This window comes from Rhodnius prolixus, unplaced genomic scaffold, assembly GCF_049639745.1.
Source record: "Rhodnius prolixus isolate KJV_2025 unplaced genomic scaffold, Rpr scaffold_11, whole genome shotgun sequence".
NCBI lineage: Eukaryota > Metazoa > Arthropoda > Insecta > Hemiptera > Reduviidae > Rhodnius > Rhodnius prolixus.
In genome coordinates, this window is record NW_027411625.1 from 13,376,030 (window position 1) to 13,397,883 (window position 21,854).

Genomic DNA, 21,854 nt, shown 5'->3' on the forward strand with positions numbered 1-21,854 from the left:
ATTCTGTAAAATTGTTGCCGTTCTATATCTCTCACTGTGAACCACGTATTGATATGGAATTTTGTTCTATTATACACTTTGTTTTTCTCAATTATAAACTATTGTTATTTTGTGCAAAGATCTAAAAATGTAGACGATATAAAGGGTTGAAAATTTTTTGGGTCATGAAATTCTGTAAAATTGTGGTCGTTTTATATCTCCCACTGTGAACCACGTATTAGTATGGAATTTTGTTCTCTTGTACCCTTTGTTTTTCTCAATTATAAACTATAGTTATTTTGTGCGCAGATCTATAATTTTAGAAGATATAAAGGGTTGAAAATTTTTTGGGTCATGAAATTCTGTAAAATTGTGGCCGTTTTATATCTCCCACTGTGTACCACGTATTGGTATGGAATTTTGTTCTCTTGTACACTTTGTTTTTCTCAATTATAAACTATAGTTATTTTGTGCACAGATCTAAAAAGGTAGAAGATATAAAGGGTTGAAAATTTTTTGGGTCATGGAATTCTGTAAAATTATGGCCGTTCTATATCTCCCACTGTGAACCACGTATTGATATGGAATTTTGTTCTCTTATACACTTTGTTTTTCTCAATTATAAACTATAGTTATTTTGTGCACAGATCTATAATTTAAGAAGATATAAAGGGTTGAAAATATTTTGGGTCATGAAATTCTGTAAAATTGTGGCCGTTTTATATCTCCCACTGTGAACCACGTATTGGTATGGAATTTTGTTCTCTTGTACACTTTGTTTTTCTTAATTATAAACTATAGTTATTTTGTGCGCAGATCTATAATTTTAGAAGATATAAAGGGTTGAAAATTTTTTGGGTCATGAAATTCTGTAAAATTGTGGTCGTTTTATATCTCCCACTGTGAACCACGTATTGGTATGGAATTTTGTTCTCTTGTACACTTTGTTTTTTTCAATTATAAATTATAGTTATTTTGTGCACAGATCTAAAAAGGTAGAAGATAAAAAAGGTTGTAAATTTTTTGGGTCATGAAATTCTGTAAAATTGTTGCCGTTCTATATCTCTCACTGTGAACCACGTATTGATATGGAATTTTGTTCTCTTATACACTTTGTTTTTCTCAATTATAAACTATTGTTATTTTGTGCAAAGATCTAAAAATGTAGACGATATAAAGGGTTGAAAATTTTTTGGGTCATGAAATTCTGTAAAATTGTGGTCGTTTTATATCTCCCACTGTGAACCACGTATTAGTATGGAATTTTGTTCTCTTGTACCCTTTGTTTTTCTCAATTATAAACTATAGTTATTTTGTGCGCAGATCTATAATTTTAGAAGATATAAAGGGTTGAAAATTTTTTGGGTCATGAAATTCTGTAAAATTGTGGCCGTTTTATATCTCCCACTGTGTACCACGTATTGGTATGGAATTTTGTTCTCTTGTACACTTTGTTTTTCTCAATTATAAACTATAGTTATTTTGTGCACAGATCTAAAAAAGTAGACGATAAAAAGGGTTGTAAATTTTTTGGGTCATGAAATTCTGTAAAATTGTTGCCGTTCTTTATCTCTCACTGTGAACCACGTATTGATATGGAATTTTGTTCTCTTATACACTTTGTTTTTCTCAATTATGAACTATAGTTATTTTGTGCACAGATCTAAAAAGGTAGAAGATATAAAGGGTTGAAATTTTTTTGGGTCATGAAATTCTGTAAATTGTTGCCGTTCTATATCTCCCACAGTGAACCAAGTATTGGTATGGAATTTAGTTTTTTTGTACACATTGTTTTTCTCAATTATAAACTATTGTTATTTTGTGCAATGATCTAAAAATGTAGACGATATAAAGTGTTGGAAAGTTTTTAGGTCATGAAATTCTGTAAAATTTTGGCCGTACTATATCTCCCACTGTGAACCACGTATTGGTATGGAATTTTGTTCTCTTGTACACATTGTTTTTCTCAATTATAAACTACAGTTATTTTGTGCACAGATCTAAAAAGGTAGAAGATATAAAGGGTTGATAATTTTTTGGGTCATGAAATTCTGTAAAATTATGGCCATTCTATATCTCCCACTGAGAACCACGTATTGATATGGAATTTTGTTCTCTTATACACTTTGTTTTTCTCAATTATAAACTATAGTTATTTTGTGCACAGATCTATAATTTAAGAAGATATAAAGGGTTGAAAATATTTTGGGTCATGAAATTCTGTAAAATTGTGGCCGTTTTATATCTCCCACTGTGAACCACGTATTGGTATGGAATTTTGTTCTCTTGTACACTTTGTTTTTCTCAATTATAAACTATAGATATTTTGTGCACAGATCTAAAAAGGTAGAAGATATAAAGAATTGAAAATGTTTTGGGTCATGAAATTCTGTAAAATTATGTCCGTTCTATATCTCCCACTGAGAACCACGTATTGGTATGTAATTTTGTTCTCTTGTACACTTTTTTTTTCTCAATTATAAACTATAGTTATTTTGTGCACAGATCTAAAAAGGTAGAAGATATAAAGGGTTGGAAAGTTTTTAGGTCATGAAATTCTGTAAAATTTTGGCCGTACTATATCTCCCACTGTGAACCACGTATTGGTATGGAATTTTGTTCTCTTGTACACATTGTTTTTCACAATTATAAACTACAGTTATTTTGTGCACAGATCTAAAAAGGTAGAAGATATAAAGGGTTGATAATTTTTTGGGTCATGAAATTCTGTAAAATTATGGCCATTCTATATCTCCCACTGAGAACCACGTATTGATATGGAATTTTGTTCTCTTATACACTTTGTTTTTCTCAATTATAAACTATAGTTATTTTGTGCACAGATCTATAATTTAAGAAGATATAAAGGGTTGAAAATATTTTGGGTCATGAAATTTTGTAAAATTGTGGCCGTTTTATATCTCCCACTGTGAACCACGTATTGGTATGGAATTTTGTTCTCTTGTACACTTTGTTTTTCTCAATTATAAACTATAGATATTTTGTGCACAGATCTAAAAAGGTAGAAGATATAAAGAATTGAAAATGTTTTGGGTCATGAAATTCTGTAAAATTATGGTCGTTCTATATCTCCCACTGAGAACCACGTATTGGTATGTAATTTTGTTCTCTTGTACACTTTGTTTTTCTCAATTATAAACTATAGTTATTTTGTGCACAGATCTAAAAAGGTAGAAGATATAAAGGGTTGAAAATTTTTTGGGTCATGAAATTCTGTACAATAGTTGCCGTTCTATATCTCCCACTGTGAACCACGTATTGGTATGGAATTTTGTTCTCTTGTACACTTTGTTTTCCTCAATTATAAACTATAGTTATTTTGTGCACAGATCTAAAAAGGTAGAAGATATAAAGGGTTGAAAATTTTTTGGGTCATGAAATTCTGTTAAATTGTGGCCGTTTTATATCTCCCACTGTGAACCACGAATTGGTATGGAATTTTGTTCTCTTGTACCCTTTGTTTTTCTCAATTATAAACTATAGTTATTTTGTGCGCAGATCTATAATTTTAGAAGATTTAAAGGGTTGAAAATTTTTTGGGTCATGAAATTCTGTAAAATTATGGCTGTTCTATATCTCCCACCGTGAACCACGTATTCGTATGAAATTTTGTTCTTTTGTACACTTTGTTTTTCTCAATTATAATCTATAGTTATTTTGTGCACAGATCTAAAAAGGTAGAAGATAAAAAGGGTTGTAAATTTTTTGGGTCATGAAATTCTGTAAAATTGTTGCCGTTCTATATCTCTCACTGTGAACCACGTATTGATATGGAATTTTGTTCTCTTATACACTTTGTTTTTCTCAATTATGAACTATAGTTATTTTGTGCACAGATCTAAAAAGGTAGATGATATAAAGGGTTGAAATTTTTTTGGGTCATGAAATTCTGTAAATTGTTGCCGTTCTATATCTCCCACAGTGAACCAAGTATTGGTATGGAATTTTGTTCTTTTGTACACATTGTTTTTCTCAATTATAAACTATTGTTATTTTGTGCAAAGATCTTATTTATTTATTTATTTATTTATTTATTTGGCTTCAAAATAACAATTTATAGCCAGAGTACAGCTGTTTTACAATGGTTCAGTTAAACACACGAGCAAAAAGAAACAAAATTACAGAAAAGTTTATCTGAATACAAAGTCCCCCTAACGAAACAAACAAATAGCAGTTATTATATTAATCTATTTACTCACTTTTATTTATTAATTATTATTATTAACATGCTTAAGGCAGACTCAACTTCTATTCAACAACCACGGCTCAATTTCCCTTCTCAAGGCTAAACAAACTTTCAAATATAAACAGATAGGCCTAATCTGATCCAAACTGGTACAATTCAGTAGAATGTCTAATTTGTCTAATTCTGAATGTTTCCTTGTCAAATCAAACCTCCGTAAATACTTCAGTCTGTAATAAGTAAAAAAGGCACAATCCAGCAATAGATGTTCAATGGTATCTTTAGCGTTATCTGAACTGCACAGGGCACAATTGTTTTCCGGTTTAAAGTCATATTTTGTGTTATCTATTATTAATCTAGGGAATTTTTTACTCATTAACCGTACCTGACATATGGTCTTTAAAAATCCAAAGGGGATATTTAAATTGAGGTAAGATTGTTCACGGTTAAAGCTACTGACGAACCGGATATAACTATTATATCTAATATTGAAAATTTTGTTAATATCAACACTGATCAGATGGGATTTGTACGCATTTATTAAATCATTCTTAGTTCTATTCACTTCCAAATAATCACCGTTTTGCCACAAATCCAAAGCCCCGATTTTTGCTAAGCATCCCTTAAGAAAATTGCACCAATTAAAGGGTAACTGTTGACAACAAGATGATGCATTGTACAATCTATTATAACATAATTTGGGGATACGGTTATTATCCATTTTAAGTAAAGTTAACCACCAGTTAATCGTCCTTCTAAAAATCTGAAGCTCCAGGTGTGCTCTACCAGTTTCGTATCTCAACAAAGCATCGGGCGTAGATCTGGGCAATTGCAGGAGTGATTTAAAAAACTTTATTTGAACTTTATCCAGACTATTAGAATACGGAAGTGACCAGACCTCTCCACAATACAGCAACACGCTACTAACCATAGAGTCGAATAGCACCTCCTTGGTTTTCCAAGAGTCCGCTCTGCCCTTACACAGTAATTGTCTGATTTTAGCCACAGCAGCCACCCCCAACGACTCACTATGTGCGCTCGCTTTCTTAAATTTACCATTTGCTGTAAAAATTATCCCTAAATATCTAAAGCTCTTTACTATTTCTATTTCTTTTTTATTATAATAAACATTTTTATGCTTGCCCAACTTTGCTCCCCTATGAAAAGGTAAAATTTTTGTTTTATCTATGCTGACATTCGGCAGGTTGGCATTGCAATATTTATTTAAAAGTTCCAATTTAAATTCCACATCTCGCCAAGAATATCCTAAAATGACAATATCGTCCGCGTATAAAAGCATCAAAACGTCATCTTTCTCGTTAATACTGATACCAACTGCTCCATGATTCCTGAAGAACTCAATGATATCGCGTATATATAAGGTGAACAAAAGTGGACTAAGGTTTTCCCCTTGTAGGACCCCCTCTGTAACGTTAAATTCATTTGTTATTTGTCCGTCACATTCAATAAAGAGAGACGCTTCTCTATAGAGGTCTTTAATAACATTAACGGCTTTGCCGTATACAGAAATAGCATTTATTTTTTCCCATAATTTTCCGTGAGAGAGGGAGTCGAAAGCACGCTGGAAATCCACGAAAATCCCAAAGACTTTAGACTTTTTTATACGCAGATGTACGTTCACCAAAGAGGATAACGAAAACACAGCGTCTCTACATCCTCTTTGTTGCCTAAACCCCATCTGCTCCTCGGGGATCAAATTTTTACTCTCAACCCAATCAGTCAATCGCTTATTTAGAATTTTAGTAAATACTTTGACTAAAGTGTTGACCAGAGCAATACCTCTATAATTAGTGGGCTCGAGAGGACAACCTTTTTTAAACATCATTTTAATTTTAATTTTCCCCCAAGACTCGGGCACTTTCTCTCTGGCGAGAATAGTATTAAAAAGATTCAGCACATAGTGCAGCCAGTTTGGAGGTAGCAGCTTATAACACTCATTTATTATTTCATCAGGACCCGAGGCTTTATTAATTTTCAACCCATCAATACTCGCTATTAATTCTTCCAGTGTTATATCATAATCTAAAAATGGATGGTAAGTGACTGTAGTTAAATCTAAAGCAATAGGTTTTTGTTTATAAACACTTACAAGAAAGTTCTGCCATGACTCTATCGTTATAGGACACTTGTGAAAGACTTTATTTTTTAAATTATTTATTACCGCCCAAAAATCTGTATTATTTTTAACATTCCTCAGTTTTAATTTAATATTTTCATAGTGATTAGCCTTAGTAACCGATAAAATTTTCTTATACTTCTTTTTAGATTGAAGATAGTTATTGAGATGTGGTTGTTCAAAATTAAATTTTCTGCATTTCCTTAGTGAATGAGTAACTTCTTTTTTAGCCAAATAACACTCTTTATTAAACCAACATTTATTTATTGTATTATTATTATTATTATTATGCCTGACCCGAACAGTTTTCATACCGGACTTTATCAATGCTTCCGACAATGTATTGTGCAAAGATCTAAAAATGTAGACGATATAAAGGGTTGAAAATTTTTTGGGTCATGAAATTCTGTAAAATTTTGGCCGTTCTATATCTCCCACTGTGAACCACGTATGCGTATGGAATTTTGTTCCCTTATACAATTTGTTTTTCTCAATTATAAACTATAGTTATTTTGTGCACAGATCTAAAAAGGTAGAAGATATAAAGGGTTGAAAATTTTTTGGGTCATGAAATTCTGTAAAATTGTTGCCGTTCTATATCACACTGTGAACCACGTATTGATATGGAATTTTGTTCTCTTATACGCTTTGTTTTTCTCAATTATAAACTATTGTTATTTTGTGCACAGATCTAAAAAGGGTGAAGATATAAAGGGTTGAAAATTTTTTGGGTCATGAAATTCTGTAAAATTATGGCTGTTCTATATCTCCCACCGTGAACCACGTATTCGTATGAAATTTTGTTCTTTTGTACACTTTGTTTTTCTCAATTATAATCTATAGTTATTTTGTGCACAGATCTATAATTTTAGAAGATATAAAGGGTTGAAAATTTTTTGGGTCATGAATTTCTGTAAAATTGTGGCCGTTTTATATCTCCCATTGTGAACTACGTATTGGTATGGAATTTTGTTCTCTTGTACACTTTGTTTTTCTCAATTATAAACTATAGTTATTTTGTGCACAGATCTAAAAAGGTAGAAGATATTAAGGGTTGAAATTTTTTTGGGTCATGAAATTCTGTAAATTGTTGCCGTTCTATATCTCCCACAGTGAACCAAGTATTGGTATGGAATTTTGTTCTTTTGTACACATTGTTTTTCTCAATTATAAACTATTGTTATTTTGTGCAAAGATCTAAAAATGTAGACGATATAAAGGGTTGAAAATTTTTTGGGTCATGAAATTCTGTAATATTATGGCCGTTCTATATCTTCCACTGTGAACCACGTATTCGTATGAAATTTTGTTCTCTTGTACACTTTGTTTTTCTTAATTATAATCTATAGTTATTTTGTGCACAGATCTAAAAAAGTAGAAGATATAAAGGGTTGAAAATTTTTTGGGTCATGAAATTCTGTAAAATTGTTGCCGTTCTATATCACACTGTGAACCACGTATTGATATGGAATTTTGTTCTCTTATACGCTTTGTTTTTCTCAATTATAAACTATTGTTATTTTGTGCACAGATCTAAAAAGGGTGAAGATATAAAGGGTTGAAAATTTTTTGGGTCATGAAATTCTGTAAAATTATGGCTGTTCTATATCTCCCACCGTGAACCACGTATTCGTATGAAATTTTGTTCTTTTGTACACTTTGTTTTTCTCAATTATAATCTATAGTTATTTTGTGCACAGATCTAAAAAGGTAGAAGATAAAAAGGGTTGTAAATTTTTTGGGTCATGAAATTCTGTAAAATTGTTGCCGTTCTATATCTCTCACTGTGAACCACGTATTGATATGGAATTTTGTTCTCTTATACACTTTGTTTTTCTCAATTATGAACTATAGTTATTTTGTGCACAGATCTAAAAAGGTAGATGATATAAAGGGTTGAAATTTTTTTGGGTCATGAAATTCTGTAAATTGTTGCCGTTCTATATCTCCCACAGTGAACCAAGTATTGGTATGGAATTTTGTTCTTTTGTACACATTGTTTTTCTCAATTATAAACTATTGTTATTTTGTGCACAGATCTAAAAAGGTAGAAGATATGAAGGGTTGACAATTTTTTGGGTCATGAAATTCTGTAATATTATGGCCGTTCTATATCTTCCACTGTGAACCACGTATTCGTATGAAATTTTGTTCTCTTGTACACTTTGTTTTTCTTAATTATAATCTATAGTTATTTTGTGCACAGATCTAAAAAAGTAGAAGATATAAAGGGTTGAAAATTTTTTGGGTCATGAAATTCTGTAAAATTGTTGCCGTTCTATATCACACTGTGAACCACGTATTGATATGGAATTTTGTTCTCTTATACGCTTTGTTTTTCTCAATTATAAACTATTGTTATTTTGTGCACAGATCTAAAAAGGGTGAAGATATAAAGGGTTGAAAATTTTTTGGGTCATGAAATTCTGTAAAATTATGGCTGTTCTATATCTCCCACCGTGAACCACGTATTCGTATGAAATTTTGTTCTTTTGTACACTTTGTTTTTCTCAATTATAATCTATAGTTATTTTGTGCACAGATCTAAAAAGGTAGAAGATAAAAAGGGTTGTAAATTTTTTGGGTCATGAATTTCTGTAAAATTGTGGCCGTTTTATATCTCCCATTGTGAACCACGTATTGATATGGAATTTTGTTCTCTTGTACACTTTGTTTTTCTCAATTATAAACTATAGTTATTTTGTGCACAGATCTAAAAAGGTAGAAGATATTAAGGGTTGAAAATTTTTTGGGTCATGAAATTCTGTAAAATTGTTGCCGTTTCATATCTGTCACTGTGAACCTCGTATTGATATGGAATTTTTTGTTCTTTTGTACACATTGTTTTTCTCAATTATAAACTATAGTTATTTTGTGCACGGATCTAAAAAGGTAGAAGATATGAAGGGTTGACAATTTTTTGGGTCATGAAATTCTGTAATATTATGGCCGTTCTATATCTTCCACTGTGAACCACGTATTCGTATGAAATTTTGTTCTCTTGTACACTTTGTTTTTCTTAATTATAATCTATAGTTATTTTGTGCACAGATCTATAATTTTAGATGATATAAAGTAGTGGTTCTTAACCGGTGTTCCGCGAATATGGTCCAAGTGTTCCGCGAAATTTCAATTTTAAATGTATTGAAATTTAGAAACTTAGGAAAGGTACGAAAACAAAAAATTGTTCATTTTTTTTTAATTTTAAGTTCTTGCTAAATACCGAATTTCAAATGATTTAATGTTAGTATTCCGCGAGAAAAATATATACATATAATTGTGTTCCGCGTCTATGAAAAGGTTAAGAACCACTGGTCTAGAGACTCATGAAGAAGTCCAAGTCTACAAAAATTAACCGAAAAGTATTTATTGAAGACGCTCAGAAAAAGGGCCTCGCCAAAACGTGGTTCGAACCATTGGTTGAAAAGCCATAAAAGTGGATGATTAAATTAGTTTTATTAACGATTGAAATTGAACTAATTCGGTGATTAAAATTTAAGTTCAATTTAATTCTCAGATTTAATCATAATTTTTTTAGTTTGATTAAATTAGTTTGATTAACGATTAAATCTGAAATTTAATTGATTAAATAATTGTCATATGATTAAAATTACGATTAAATTCGCCGATTAAATTCTGATTAAAATTAAAAATAAATTCAATCAATTAAAAAATTTAATCAATTAAATTTAGAATTTAATTTTTTTTTTAATCAGTGCCCTCTGCTGATACGTATAAAGGTCAAACTACTAAAGCCAAAAATTTAGTTGGTAGTCGCTTAGATAAAGTGGAATACGATAGCTGGGACAAAAATACCTCTTTGGACCTCTCACAGCCTTAATGCTGAACATTTTTATAAAGCCTTACAGTCAGAATATCCTAAGACACAGGGTCCAGAGGTACTTACATAATGGCGGAATATTATGCTCCAGATATCCAATATATCCCTATACCAACATACATGCAATTCCCGCAAAGAATGTGATTTTAGTTCATAATTCTTTTTCTGCAAATTACATGTAAAACAAAAGTACCAAAAACAGCCTTTGTAAACAAGAGATCTTATTGAGTTATTTAGGGCGGAAGGGAGTTGATGATGCTGTGAGATGGTGGAGCAGTCTACAATACAGCTGCTCTCATCGCCATCAATACAGGCTGGTTTAGAAGCCCTCAAATACTTTCTAGTGCATCAGATATCCTGCCTAGAATCTTGGCAACTTCCTAGCATCAACAACTTCTCACTTAGGGGGCTTTTTATTTTGTTATTGGGGCTAAAAATTAAATTAAGACAGTGCTTTACAAAGGCTGTTCTGCTCTATATAAGTATATATGTATATATAGGCTTGTTTTGGTTTGGTATACCTTTAACTGAGTTCCATTCGGTGGATCCACTTCACTATTGGAGAACGTATGGACTTTGAGCCACTGAATGTGTGGCTCAAGGTCTGAATACAACTGACACTCTAATACTACCGTTGAATTAACTAACGCCGTCCTATTGTGCGGAAATCCTTCCCGAATGTACGGCTTGTGCGGAAATCTCTCTAGCCAAAACAATACACATATGAAAAAAAAAAAACTATGGAGTTCTAACCTGATACCTTATGCAGCATAATATATAGTGTGAGCTCTGGACTAAAGTAAATATTTGGTTACATATAAGGTCTAAAGGGCAAGACTGCATTGTGATGCAAGAGCAAAATCGCCATGAGGTCACAAGTTAAAAAAAGTACAGCCCTTGAAGAGTTTTTAGCCTTTCTCCGGCTAAATGATACAAATACTGTTTAAGTTTATTAGTTGGTGAGCTCACTTCTCTCCGGACTACAGTGAATAGTCACAGTTATGTGTGCGAATTGAGACTACGTCCAAAAGAGTGGACACGACACACTGCTCTGGACTACTGTATATGTTCTAAATATGCTACATGTTTGTACAGAAATCGGTCCTGTGTCAGCCCTTTTAAAAGGGCTTAGTACAGATCCAGGAGTTTCCCTGAACAGAGCCGCTTCGCCTATTAAAAAGAATACAAGTTGTAATTTATTTTGAGAAAATATTTATTTATTAACCTTTATTTCTGATGCACAAGTATAAAACTCATGAAAAGAGTTCACCAACATTAATTTGATTTTTTAATTTGATCTTTTATCAAAATTAGGCGAAAAACTGGCATAAACAAAATTGAATACTTATTTAATAAAACAAAAATATTTTATATTGTATGTTGCCAGAAGATTGCTAAGGCTACTCAATTAAAATAATCATAATCTTACAAGAATGTCTCAATAAATACTATCCAAATATAAAGCCATTTGAAACTCTTATCATCAACTTGATGATACTTTTATTGCAAACCCAGTAGTTGCGACATCTGCTGAACGCAGCTTTCCTTTGTTAAAATTTTTAAAAATCTGTCCTGAGAAATATTATCACCAGAATAACGAGACTGTGCGAAAATCTCACTTCAATCAGTGCATGATTTTGCTGAGAAAAATAATACTAACATGAAGTTTCAGTTCGGATCTTAAATTATAGTTTGTTTTTTTTAAGTGTTCCTTTATTTAAGTACTATGAATTTTTTTGTAGAACCCAAATTTAATTTTTGCACTACATTAAAGTTTTATTTGACAGTACAAAAGTTTCAACATAAATAAATAAATAAACCACGAAAGAGAAAAGTAAGTTAAAAATTAAAGTTCTGATGCAGCAAATAATTTAGTTTATTAGTTAATGAACTCAGGATTAAAGTCTATGACCACGTGCTTTGTATGAGAACTGTGACAATAATAGTCTTTGGCAGCCCTTAAAAAATACTAAAGGCCTGTTCCAAAAATGTGGTTGAGATTTTTACTTAGTGGGGATTAAGTTAGTAATCTCACACTGCTCTACATTACAGTAAGTGGGTATCCACTTAGAATTAAGAGCGTTTTACAGTATTTTTAGTTCAGGTAGGCAATAAATGACTGATGGATTGACTTAATATTTATGCCAGCGATAATTTAGTACTGGACAGCCGCTAGAGAGCCATTTTTTTCATATAATAAACTATTGTTGGTTTTAAAACTGCTATACTACCTTGCACAATCAATTTATACGTGAACTCGATGCAGCCATATTCGTTGCAAACTCGACAAGTATAATTGCCCGAATCCGACGTGACCAAGTCCTCAAACATCATGGAGTATTTGTTGTATCTAATCGACCCTAGATTTCGCTTTGGGGCTGCTCCGTTCTTGTACCACGTAATATTCGGTAGAGGATTCCCTATAAAACAAAACAAATAAATAAATAAAATGAAATAAAAAATGGTAAAACATTATACCGAAACGTTACAAGGAACCTACCCACCCCTCACTTACATGTGCATGTATGTGGTGAAGAACGAAGATTGCAGAAAGCCCTAGGAGCCATTTTCAAGTAAATCTCAAAAAGTTTTGAAAAATCCATTGATTAAAGACGGACTTCTGACTGAACAATTTCCTTCAAACTCGGAATTTTAATGACAACTATAGCCATCTTTATCAGTACATAAGAGATAGAACCGTAGATTTCACAAAAATGATTTTGAAAGGGTATCCATTTATTCAACCCTCCAAATAGTACCCACAATCAAAATTATTCAGAAAAAATATTTCAAATATTAATTGTAGATTTATACAGGGTGATCCATTTAAAACGCACTAATCGCTAATGACTTTTTAGGAAAGCGGAATTCCGAAAAAAACACTATGTAAACTGTATGTTCTTCTTGTCTAGTTTTTAAATTTTCCACCCCCGATGCTGTATCTTCATTTTTGGCGGAGTTACGGGCAAAAACCTGATCGGGGTTTCATAAGGACCACTGGTTTTGACAATGATAATGAAAACTTCATAAAAAACTGTGAAAAATGAAGTTGACCTCGTTTCAATATTAGTCGAGATATTTAAGATCAAAGTTACAATGTTATCTATTCGTGAACGGTTTTCAGTCTTAATTTTCCACCACAAATACACGTTTTAGGAGGTCCTCTGACTGCAAAAAATGTTATTTGTGACGCAAAGAACAAAAATAATAATAATTGAGGATTTTAAAAAATGTAGTGTAATGTAATGGTTGTGGGAAAATCAGGATAAATTTGTTTTATCATCAAATAAAAGCAATCATCACTTTACACTACCAGCTCAATAATAAAGTAATAATAAAATCCTTAATTATTATTATTTTTGTTCTTTGCGTCACAAATAATATTTTTTGCAGTCAGAGGACCTCCAAAAACTTTTATTTGTGGTGGAAAATTAATATTGAAAACCAATATCGAAACGGGACAAACGTCATTTTTCACAATTTTTTATGAAGTTTTCATAATCATTGTCAAAACCAGTGGTCCTTTTGAAACCCAGATCAGGCATCGGGGGTGGAAAATTTGAAAACTAGACCTAGAAAAAATATAGTTTACTTCGTGGGTTTTTTCGGAATTCCGTTTTCCTAAAAAGTTATTAGCGATTGGTGCGTTTTAAATGGATCACCCTGTATATTTTGTTATCATTATACGATGTTTGAATGAAAGATGCCGTTATTGAGATAATCTCGAAATCCTATTCTAATCTGTTGCTAAATGTTTTCAGTGTAGACCTGCATTTCGCTTACACACTTCTGCGGCACTACAGCCTAGCACAGCACGGCCCTTGGCCTCTAACAAGCACTCTCTCCAATCTGGAACAACAGCAGCCCAAGTTTTACTTTTTACCGTAGTCTATTTAAGGGGCTTAGAAAGTCCTGATTTTATTCGGATGCGATAATCAGTATTTTCCTTGGTTGCTTTCACTAGAATTTCGTTTAGCGAGGATCCCTATTCTTCCATTACGATAAAAAATATCATTTGTCCATCTTATCATATGCGGATTTAAAATAAAAAAAACAGGTAATGAATTTCTCTATTCCATACTTTTGTGCTTTCTCCATTAATGAAGTTTCCCATTTTTTATGAATTAGACAAATCACGTTAGTACTACATTCATTCAGAATAGAACTTGTAAGCTACAGTGAGCCTGTAAAGGTTTTTAGGCGATAATTTTGATACAGCTTACCTGTTGATAGACATTTCAACCTCAGCATGTGGCCTGCTGGTTTCACAATAATCTTGTGCATCCGTTCTGGCCTCGTAAACTTTGGCTTGAATTTGGCGTATATATCTAAAATTAAAGCATCATGAATTAGAGTACAACTTACGACTGGATTAATCCTAATGGTCCAATATGTGAAGTGCCAGAGAAGTGTCGGAGCATGTATTGTTAGATAAACCTTAGGGTTTTTTCTTAAGCAATATCTATCCGACACTCTCCTTTTAACACTTAATGAAAAATATTCTCAAAATTTGCAACAATTCTAAAGTAGGTAACTCTACAAATATTTTACCATCAATTTGCAACCAAGCACTGGCAGTACTCATTCCATCTGAGGATTCTACTAAACAAGTATACCATCCTTGATCTTCTATCTTGACGTCATTCAACAGAAGCACTTCGGAATCAGATTCAATAAATTGAGACTGTAACAGTGTCAAAAAATGTCTAAATGTAGCTATAGCACTAGAGAATTAGAAAAAATAGTTGCACTGAAACTACAATAATTACACTCTGTAGGCCCCCTAATGATGTACGTATTTGTAAGAGGGTTAGGTCCTAGTGTAAAGCTAGAATAATCTATTGTGGCTTCCTTCACATTGCGTCGCACTTACTCTGAACTTTTCGATGAGGGTTGTGTTAATGGTTATTATGTTTAATGGTTCATTCTTCAGCCAAGTGACCTTTGTGACGTTGCTCGACTTTACAGTGCACTCAAACGCTGTAGTATCACCAATTTCCAATGTAGCATTAGTAGGAGTCTTCGTAATTATGGGAAGATCTTGCTCAGTATCTAGAAAAGAGTTAACAAAATGCTGAAAAGGTAATTTAGAGGCATACATTAGAAACCATTTTCCCTGAAGGTATTTACATTGCACTGACAGTAAAATAATAATGATACCCTTTAATATTTGTAGATAGTGTAACGAAGTTGACCTGGGCAGAAACGAAAGGCCTAGATTGTTCTAGGGGTTGAGCGACCAAAGTCGGTAACAGGCCACCACTGTGTAAACAAAAGGGCCAGTCTCTACCTGAGGAGAAAAGAAAGGCCTAGATTGTTCTAGGGGTTAAGCGACCAAAGTCGGTAACAGGCCACCACTGTGTTGACAAAAGGGCCGGTCTCTATCTGAACTGAAAAGGAAAGGGCTAGATTGTTTAGTGACCGTAGCCTGTAACGGTCCACCCCTGTGTAAAAGCCAGCTAAGAGAGAGGCCGCAGTTGGGGTGGTGGCATATGTGTTTTCCTAGCCAGTGATTGACAGGTAGGAGTGAGACAAACAATTGGAGGAGGCGGCCCCAGTTGGGGTGGTGGCAGCATGTGTTTTCCTCAGCCAGTGACCGGCCGGTGGGCGTGACACAGACGGAGTGGGGCAGTCACAGTTAAAAGGAGGCAGACACTTTGGAAGTGACAGTTTTAAAGAGTTATTAGAGTTGTTAATCAGTTTTTAATCGAGTTCTAAGAGTTTTACAGTCTTGTAGTTTCTAGTCAGTCAGTGAGTTTTGGAGTTAGTCTTGGGGAGTCAGTGTTGAGACATAGTTAGAGAGAGTCAGTGTTGTGGAGTGCTTCAGTGGTAGCTAGTTGGGCAATTAGTCAGTTGATGAGTAGAGCTGTGTTAGTGCAGCTGAGACTAGTGCAATTCGGTGCAGTGCGGACCAGGGGTCAGTCGTGGAACAGTTTTGTGGCGTTACGTAGTGAGTAAGTAACAGTAAACTGTTGTGACTGTTGTAAATGGTGACTGTTGTAAATGGTGACTGTAATGAATAGCGTTAGTTGCTAGTAAATGTTCATGTTAGTTAATGTTAATGTGTGAATAAATCAGGTTATTACTTACAAATTTAGCGAGTTTTATTATTTATCAAACCCACATATTATTTAAATTAACTAGTGGCAGGCACTAGTTGTAACTGTGAAGTTTTTAGTAAAAGGACAAAAACTTTACAATAGTATATCTGTACATTAAAATAACTTGGGGCTTTATATTCTCCTAATATCAATACTATAACATAAGGATGGGCAGTTTAGAGTACAACGTTATATTTCTCTTCAATATTGTACTCTTTATCAAAAACGTTCAGTTTTAAAAGTTCAGTAAAATTTAGGGTTGATAAAAATAGAGGTGATATCTCCTATTACAATCAATAGAAATTGTGTGGTGAGTGGCAACTTCTACTCTCAACTGAACATAAATATTTTTTAAATAAAATGGTTTTCATAGTCTATAAATCTCATAAATTCTAGAAAATATTAATGAAAATGTAATGCACTAAAATTATTTAAATGATATCAATTGTTAATAATTCCAATTAGTGTAAAATACTAAAGGATAATTACCAAAGTGTGCCATCCGCTAAGAATGTACGGAAAGCATCCGAACAGAGGACCCAAGACCGTTTTAGGTAAAGGTAGAAAACTTGAGAGCACAGGCAGATAAATAAGTGTATCTCATACCCGCAAATTTTTATGCAAGGAGGCGGCACGGACAACATTGTTTCCATAAAAAAAGTCAGGATTTATAGGTTAAAATTAGATTCAACACGATTGCGAAGCTAGAAATTATTGGCATACAAGTATGGGACAGAAGGGTAACATGTGCACAATGGGTGAGATAGATATTCCCGTCAAGTGTATACGATCGCTACGTACAGGTGTTCCAATATATTTATATCTGTTTTTGTAAAAATTTATTTTATTTTTATTTATTACATACTACTTTTGGGGCTTAACCCCTTAGCATGGAGTTTGACATTGAGACCATTTTTGTATAAATTTAAATGAATATTATTTGTAAAATGACAATAAATAAAGACAAATTAATATTACAGGTGGATAATTGGTAAATTGTACTGATTTAGAGCAATTTAGAGAAAAATTCCCTCGAGAAATCACCCAAGCATCAATTTGACATGATCGCAATACTCACCATAGACTGTGATATTAGTGGAATGACTAACACTGCCGTGTGGGTTGCTCGCAACGCAGGTGTAGTTGCCTATGTCATGTTTCGTGACATGAACCAGCACGATGACGCAATCGTCATGTGTGAAAAGCTCACCATTTTTCAACCAAACAATTTTTGGTGTAGGTTTACCTGTGAACCAGAAAACAGGTAGAATTGATTAGTTAGTTTGGTAATGTTTTTTGAGAGAACTGAGAATGTGTTCATAGTCTGCCTCAGCTCTTAACCCTTCAGCTACACGGAGTATTGTCCCACTACCACTATTTTTTAAACTCCCTTCGAATCTTACGATTCTTAATAATAATGCTCAGATTTTTTCTTTTATATGATTCTCTACATTAATATATTTTTTACGTTCTTACTAATTTGTGATACTCTTACAGATAACATCTGGTAACAATCTGGGCCTAATGAAGTGTTTGGCTAGTGTCTTAGCATCTTCAGGTTTCCTATTTTTCTCCTGCCGAAGCCATTTTGCCAGGAAGCTGTTCTGATGCTGCTGATGCGACGACTTCTTACTTCTTGCTTTTTTTTATATATATTCACCCACCGCCTTTCTTTATTCCGCTTTCTAAATCAGAAATATCACTTTCCGAATTAGTTGACACCATTCACCCATTCCCTTTGCGTTTAGCTTATCTTTTCCCATTACTGAGTGATTACCGGATTCATGGGTACATTTTTTTTCTGACTACACGTATTTGATATTTAAAATAATCATTTTCTACTTTAACATCTCATTTCAATCCCTTTTACAAGAAGAAATGTTCAAGTTTATTATGATTATAAAAGAAAACTTTAAAAAAGATTTATATTGATTTAGCCAGAAATAACTGCATCTATTGCCTTAAATTTTTTTTACTATATTCTAAAATTAGTAACAGAAGCTCTTCAAGAAGTAAAAACTGTATTACTTGAGAAATAAGGAGACAAAAGTTATATATATTTGTGCCCAGAGGTTTAGTCTGTTTAGTTTTAACACATATAAGTGTACGTTGCAGATAAAGGATTAAATAAATGTCTAGTTCAGCAATTATTGACAGCCTAGGGAGTGTAGACCAGCTCTTGGATGTGGAGAATTATCGAATTCCACTCTCTGGGCAACATTATATGAGTTACGTGAGAGAATTGAGACACTTTCACTGGCAGTGACAGTCAAGGAGTTCTGCTCCAAAGCTGTTTCACCATACCACTCAGTGTAGTTGTAATTAAAGTACGCACCATTTGTTGAGCATGCTATGGTCACATTCTGGTTCTTCAGTACGGCAATACTATCATGCATTGACTCATAGTTGGCAAAGTATGGCTTAATTTCTGACTCCTGCTCTGAATCCTGTTCATCTTCATCAATCTGTTCAGCATAATCTTCATCCTCTGTGTCATTGTGTTGTGGGTTCATTTTTATGGTTGTTTGCAGCGTTAAATTGTGCCATCTGTTGTCTGGAGTTTTGCATCCATAGTCTGCTTCATCTTTGGTCTTCACTCCGTCTAAGCGTAACCTGTAAGGATTAAGTAATGTAATGTATGCAAAGTGAAACTATGTACATAGTGGAGGATCCTGAATTTTGACGCAGGGCAAATAATTAGCATACTTATGTTCTTGCTCATGTAGCCCTTCTGTAATGTCGAAGCCTTAATACGTTTCATTTACTCTTGTATGCCTTATAGTTTCGTTCTTTCCTGGACCGGCTTTTGAAGTTCCATAAAACTAAAATATTTGCTGAAGATTCCCAAACTGTACGGCCGCATTGCTTCTGGATTGAACTTACACAAAATTTTAACACGTTTCTAATTCTTGAGACCAGGAACCGGAACTTCGTTTCGTTTGTTTTAAAAAAGATCAAGTTTTTCATCCACAATAATGACTAAAGGAAAATATTTACCAAAGAAATGCTAGATTAGATTTATTGGTGTCAATCGAAAGTGTAACTTATGGAAATGAGAGAAAGAACTAGTTAAAGCTGCAGTCTTCCCACGACTCCATAGTTCAGAAGTCCTTTGCATATGGATTTGATCGAAAGAGAATTTTTCCTCTTTTTTAAAAAATTCACACTTGTAACGTTAGATGTACCGCTACTTCTGGGAAGAGAAAGCAATAAGACGGATGAATGAGAGAACGTGCGGTAGGATTTGTGTTGTATAATTAAAATGTATTTCACAGTATCACATATGTTGACACCAATTTCCTTTGGTATTTTGAAATAATGTTTAAAAAGTCAAAAAAAGAATAGAAATATAATAAACTGCTACAGTCTCCTGGAATAAACAAATAAATGTCCAACTCTTCATTACTTATGATTATTCTCAAACACGAATACCCAACTGTCTTTATTGACAAACACTGTACACATAAAATTGTATATTATTTTTATCTACATTATGCAAATCCGAGAAAAAAAAGGAGTTTGAAAGGACATTTAATTTAATTTATTCGGCAGCTAGATTACACTCTAGTATACTCACCACTGATTTGTAATCTTCAACCGTGTTGATTTCAAATTCAACGCTTTGCCATCTTTGTACCAGGCGACTTCTTCTGTGTCGTTAAAATAGCAATTAATCGCCACTTTTTCACCAATTTCTGTCATCACTTCTGTCCAGTTGTCTACATACCAAAATTTTTGAATAAGATGAAATTAATTTTTTGGTGGATTGTAGAAATATAACGAAACATAATATAATAGAAATATAATTTAATGAAATATAATTGCAGAAACAACGGCCCAAATACCCCATTGTGACTGACTATTCTAAGCAATCTTTCAGCCAGCTGTTGGTAGAAAACTGTTTTCCTATCATACGAAAAACTCATACTTGGACAACACAGGGCCATTTTGTTAACTAGAATTCTATTTAGTTGTTGGCCAGTAATTTCAGCCTATAAATCCATTTCTCATCGAATGTCAAATGCTGTGGGCAAAAATGCATTGTGGTGGAGGCTTGTTGATGTGTGTGTTCATACGTTCTATCCCTTAGGTCGTCAACACTTAACTGGCGTCAATCCGAAGAAATTAAAGGATGTAATAGCTACGAGTATATGAGGAGAAGGCAGCGATTCGGACCATTTTTGTTCATAAAACTGCAGTCGCAATTGGTCTGAAAACCGGCAAGAAAAAGGACTTCAAAATGAATCCCAAAATTTATCCTCTTCACCCCTGATAAAAGATCTTTAATTCCGTAGACTTCAGGCAAAATCTAAAGTTTCCAAAGAGTTGACAACCAGTATTCCTTAAAATGAAGGTGTCCACTGAGTCTTCAGCCTTACGCTAGTTCTAGTGGATCCCGTAATTCCCATTACTTTTGTTCTGGATTTTAAATCTCCAGTTTTACCGTAAACATCGCGCTTATGAAATAGGTTTAAAATCAAATGAAATTTGTGTAATTGGAATAATGGTCATTTCTTTTTTGTACACACCACACATTATATTAACAGTAAAATTAAGGTTAATACAGACCATGGATGATGATGTCTCGCGTGGAACAAAGTGCCAGGTAAGTGCCCAAAACTAGCAAGGTCAAAAAGATTTGTACCTGCACCATCTCACCTGTAACTAGCGACTTTAATTAGATTACTGAACATATCGTAACTGGGTGTAACAAAAGTCTTTATATTTTTTCTTTTATTAAGGGTTATCATCTTTACGGCTATTAGCAAAGCATCGGAATTTTAAAGCAGTCACCACTATTACCAGATAATTTAAATCAAATGGACAAATGGAAGACCAAAGCAGGGAACAGCGATAGGAAAAATTTTACGGCTCGAATATAGGTAAATCCCTCCGGCGGGAGTAGAACGCTCACCACCACTACTAATTGTTTAACTTTAATGCAGTTGTTTTTATATTAAACAATGGATTACTTTGTAAGGAATAAACTGTTGTCTTACTTTTAATATTTCATTAAAGTAAAACAGCCAAACAAGCAAAGACTTTTGTTACACTTCAGCAGTTCCTGAGAGATCGTACAGTAGAAATAAATTACTCTTCAACAACTTACGTTTCTAAGAATGCATTAGATTTAGTTTTTAATCAATAATTTAGAAGATTCCCCGAATGCCAGCCGAAGTCACGGCTCACTGACAAACTCGTAACTTGAATTCCTCATTGCCTTCACCAACAGTTCCTTCTTCGGCGCAAAGATAGTCCTAGGAAAATAGAAATAAATATCATTAAAATAAAGTAACCACAGACACCCACGCATATACGTTTACAAATACCTACTAATATTAATCTGCACTAAAGTGAAGCTAAAAATTCCAAGTTAAAGAAAACAAACGACTTTTCTAAAGACATCAGATTTTTTGGACTTCAATCAGAGACCGCTCTAGTTATTGAAAATATAGAGATACAATGGGAGTTAAGCAGAAATTTTTTTTTTTTTAAAGTAAATCTGCAAACGGAAGAAATATACAATAACACTTAGCTCGTAACAGTAAAATAAAACTTATTTCATTTTTAAGACAAACCGTACAGGGGAAT

General features: G+C 33.3%; 1 protein-coding gene across 5 annotated transcripts in view; it reads right to left on the bottom strand.

Moving 5' to 3' along the window:
- Window positions 1-21,854, bottom strand: part of LOC141459123 (fibroblast growth factor receptor homolog 1-like) — a 64,204-nt gene that overhangs the window by 26,865 nt on the left and 15,485 nt on the right. For 2 of the 5 annotated variants that reach the window (XM_074137753.1, XM_074137751.1), the window contains exons 2-11: window positions 21,373-21,520; window positions 20,832-20,921; window positions 19,840-19,981; window positions 18,598-18,875; window positions 17,341-17,508; window positions 15,035-15,213; window positions 14,713-14,845; window positions 14,385-14,489; window positions 12,393-12,581; window positions 10,683-10,864 (exon numbers count right to left, since the gene is read on the bottom strand). In XM_074137753.1, coding sequence (XP_073993854.1) covers window positions 10,683-10,864; window positions 12,393-12,581; window positions 14,385-14,489; window positions 14,713-14,845; window positions 15,035-15,213; window positions 17,341-17,508; window positions 18,598-18,875; window positions 19,840-19,981; window positions 20,832-20,916 — 1,461 coding nt within the window. In that variant the 5' untranslated portion in view covers window positions 20,917-20,921; window positions 21,373-21,520. Of the gene's footprint in view, window positions 1-10,682; window positions 10,865-12,392; window positions 12,582-14,384; window positions 14,490-14,712; window positions 14,846-15,034; window positions 15,214-17,340; window positions 17,509-18,597; window positions 18,876-19,839; window positions 19,982-20,831; window positions 20,928-21,372; window positions 21,521-21,854 lie in introns of all 5 variants that reach the window. The other 3 variants (XM_074137756.1, XM_074137755.1, XM_074137752.1) reach the window with 2 other exon arrangements.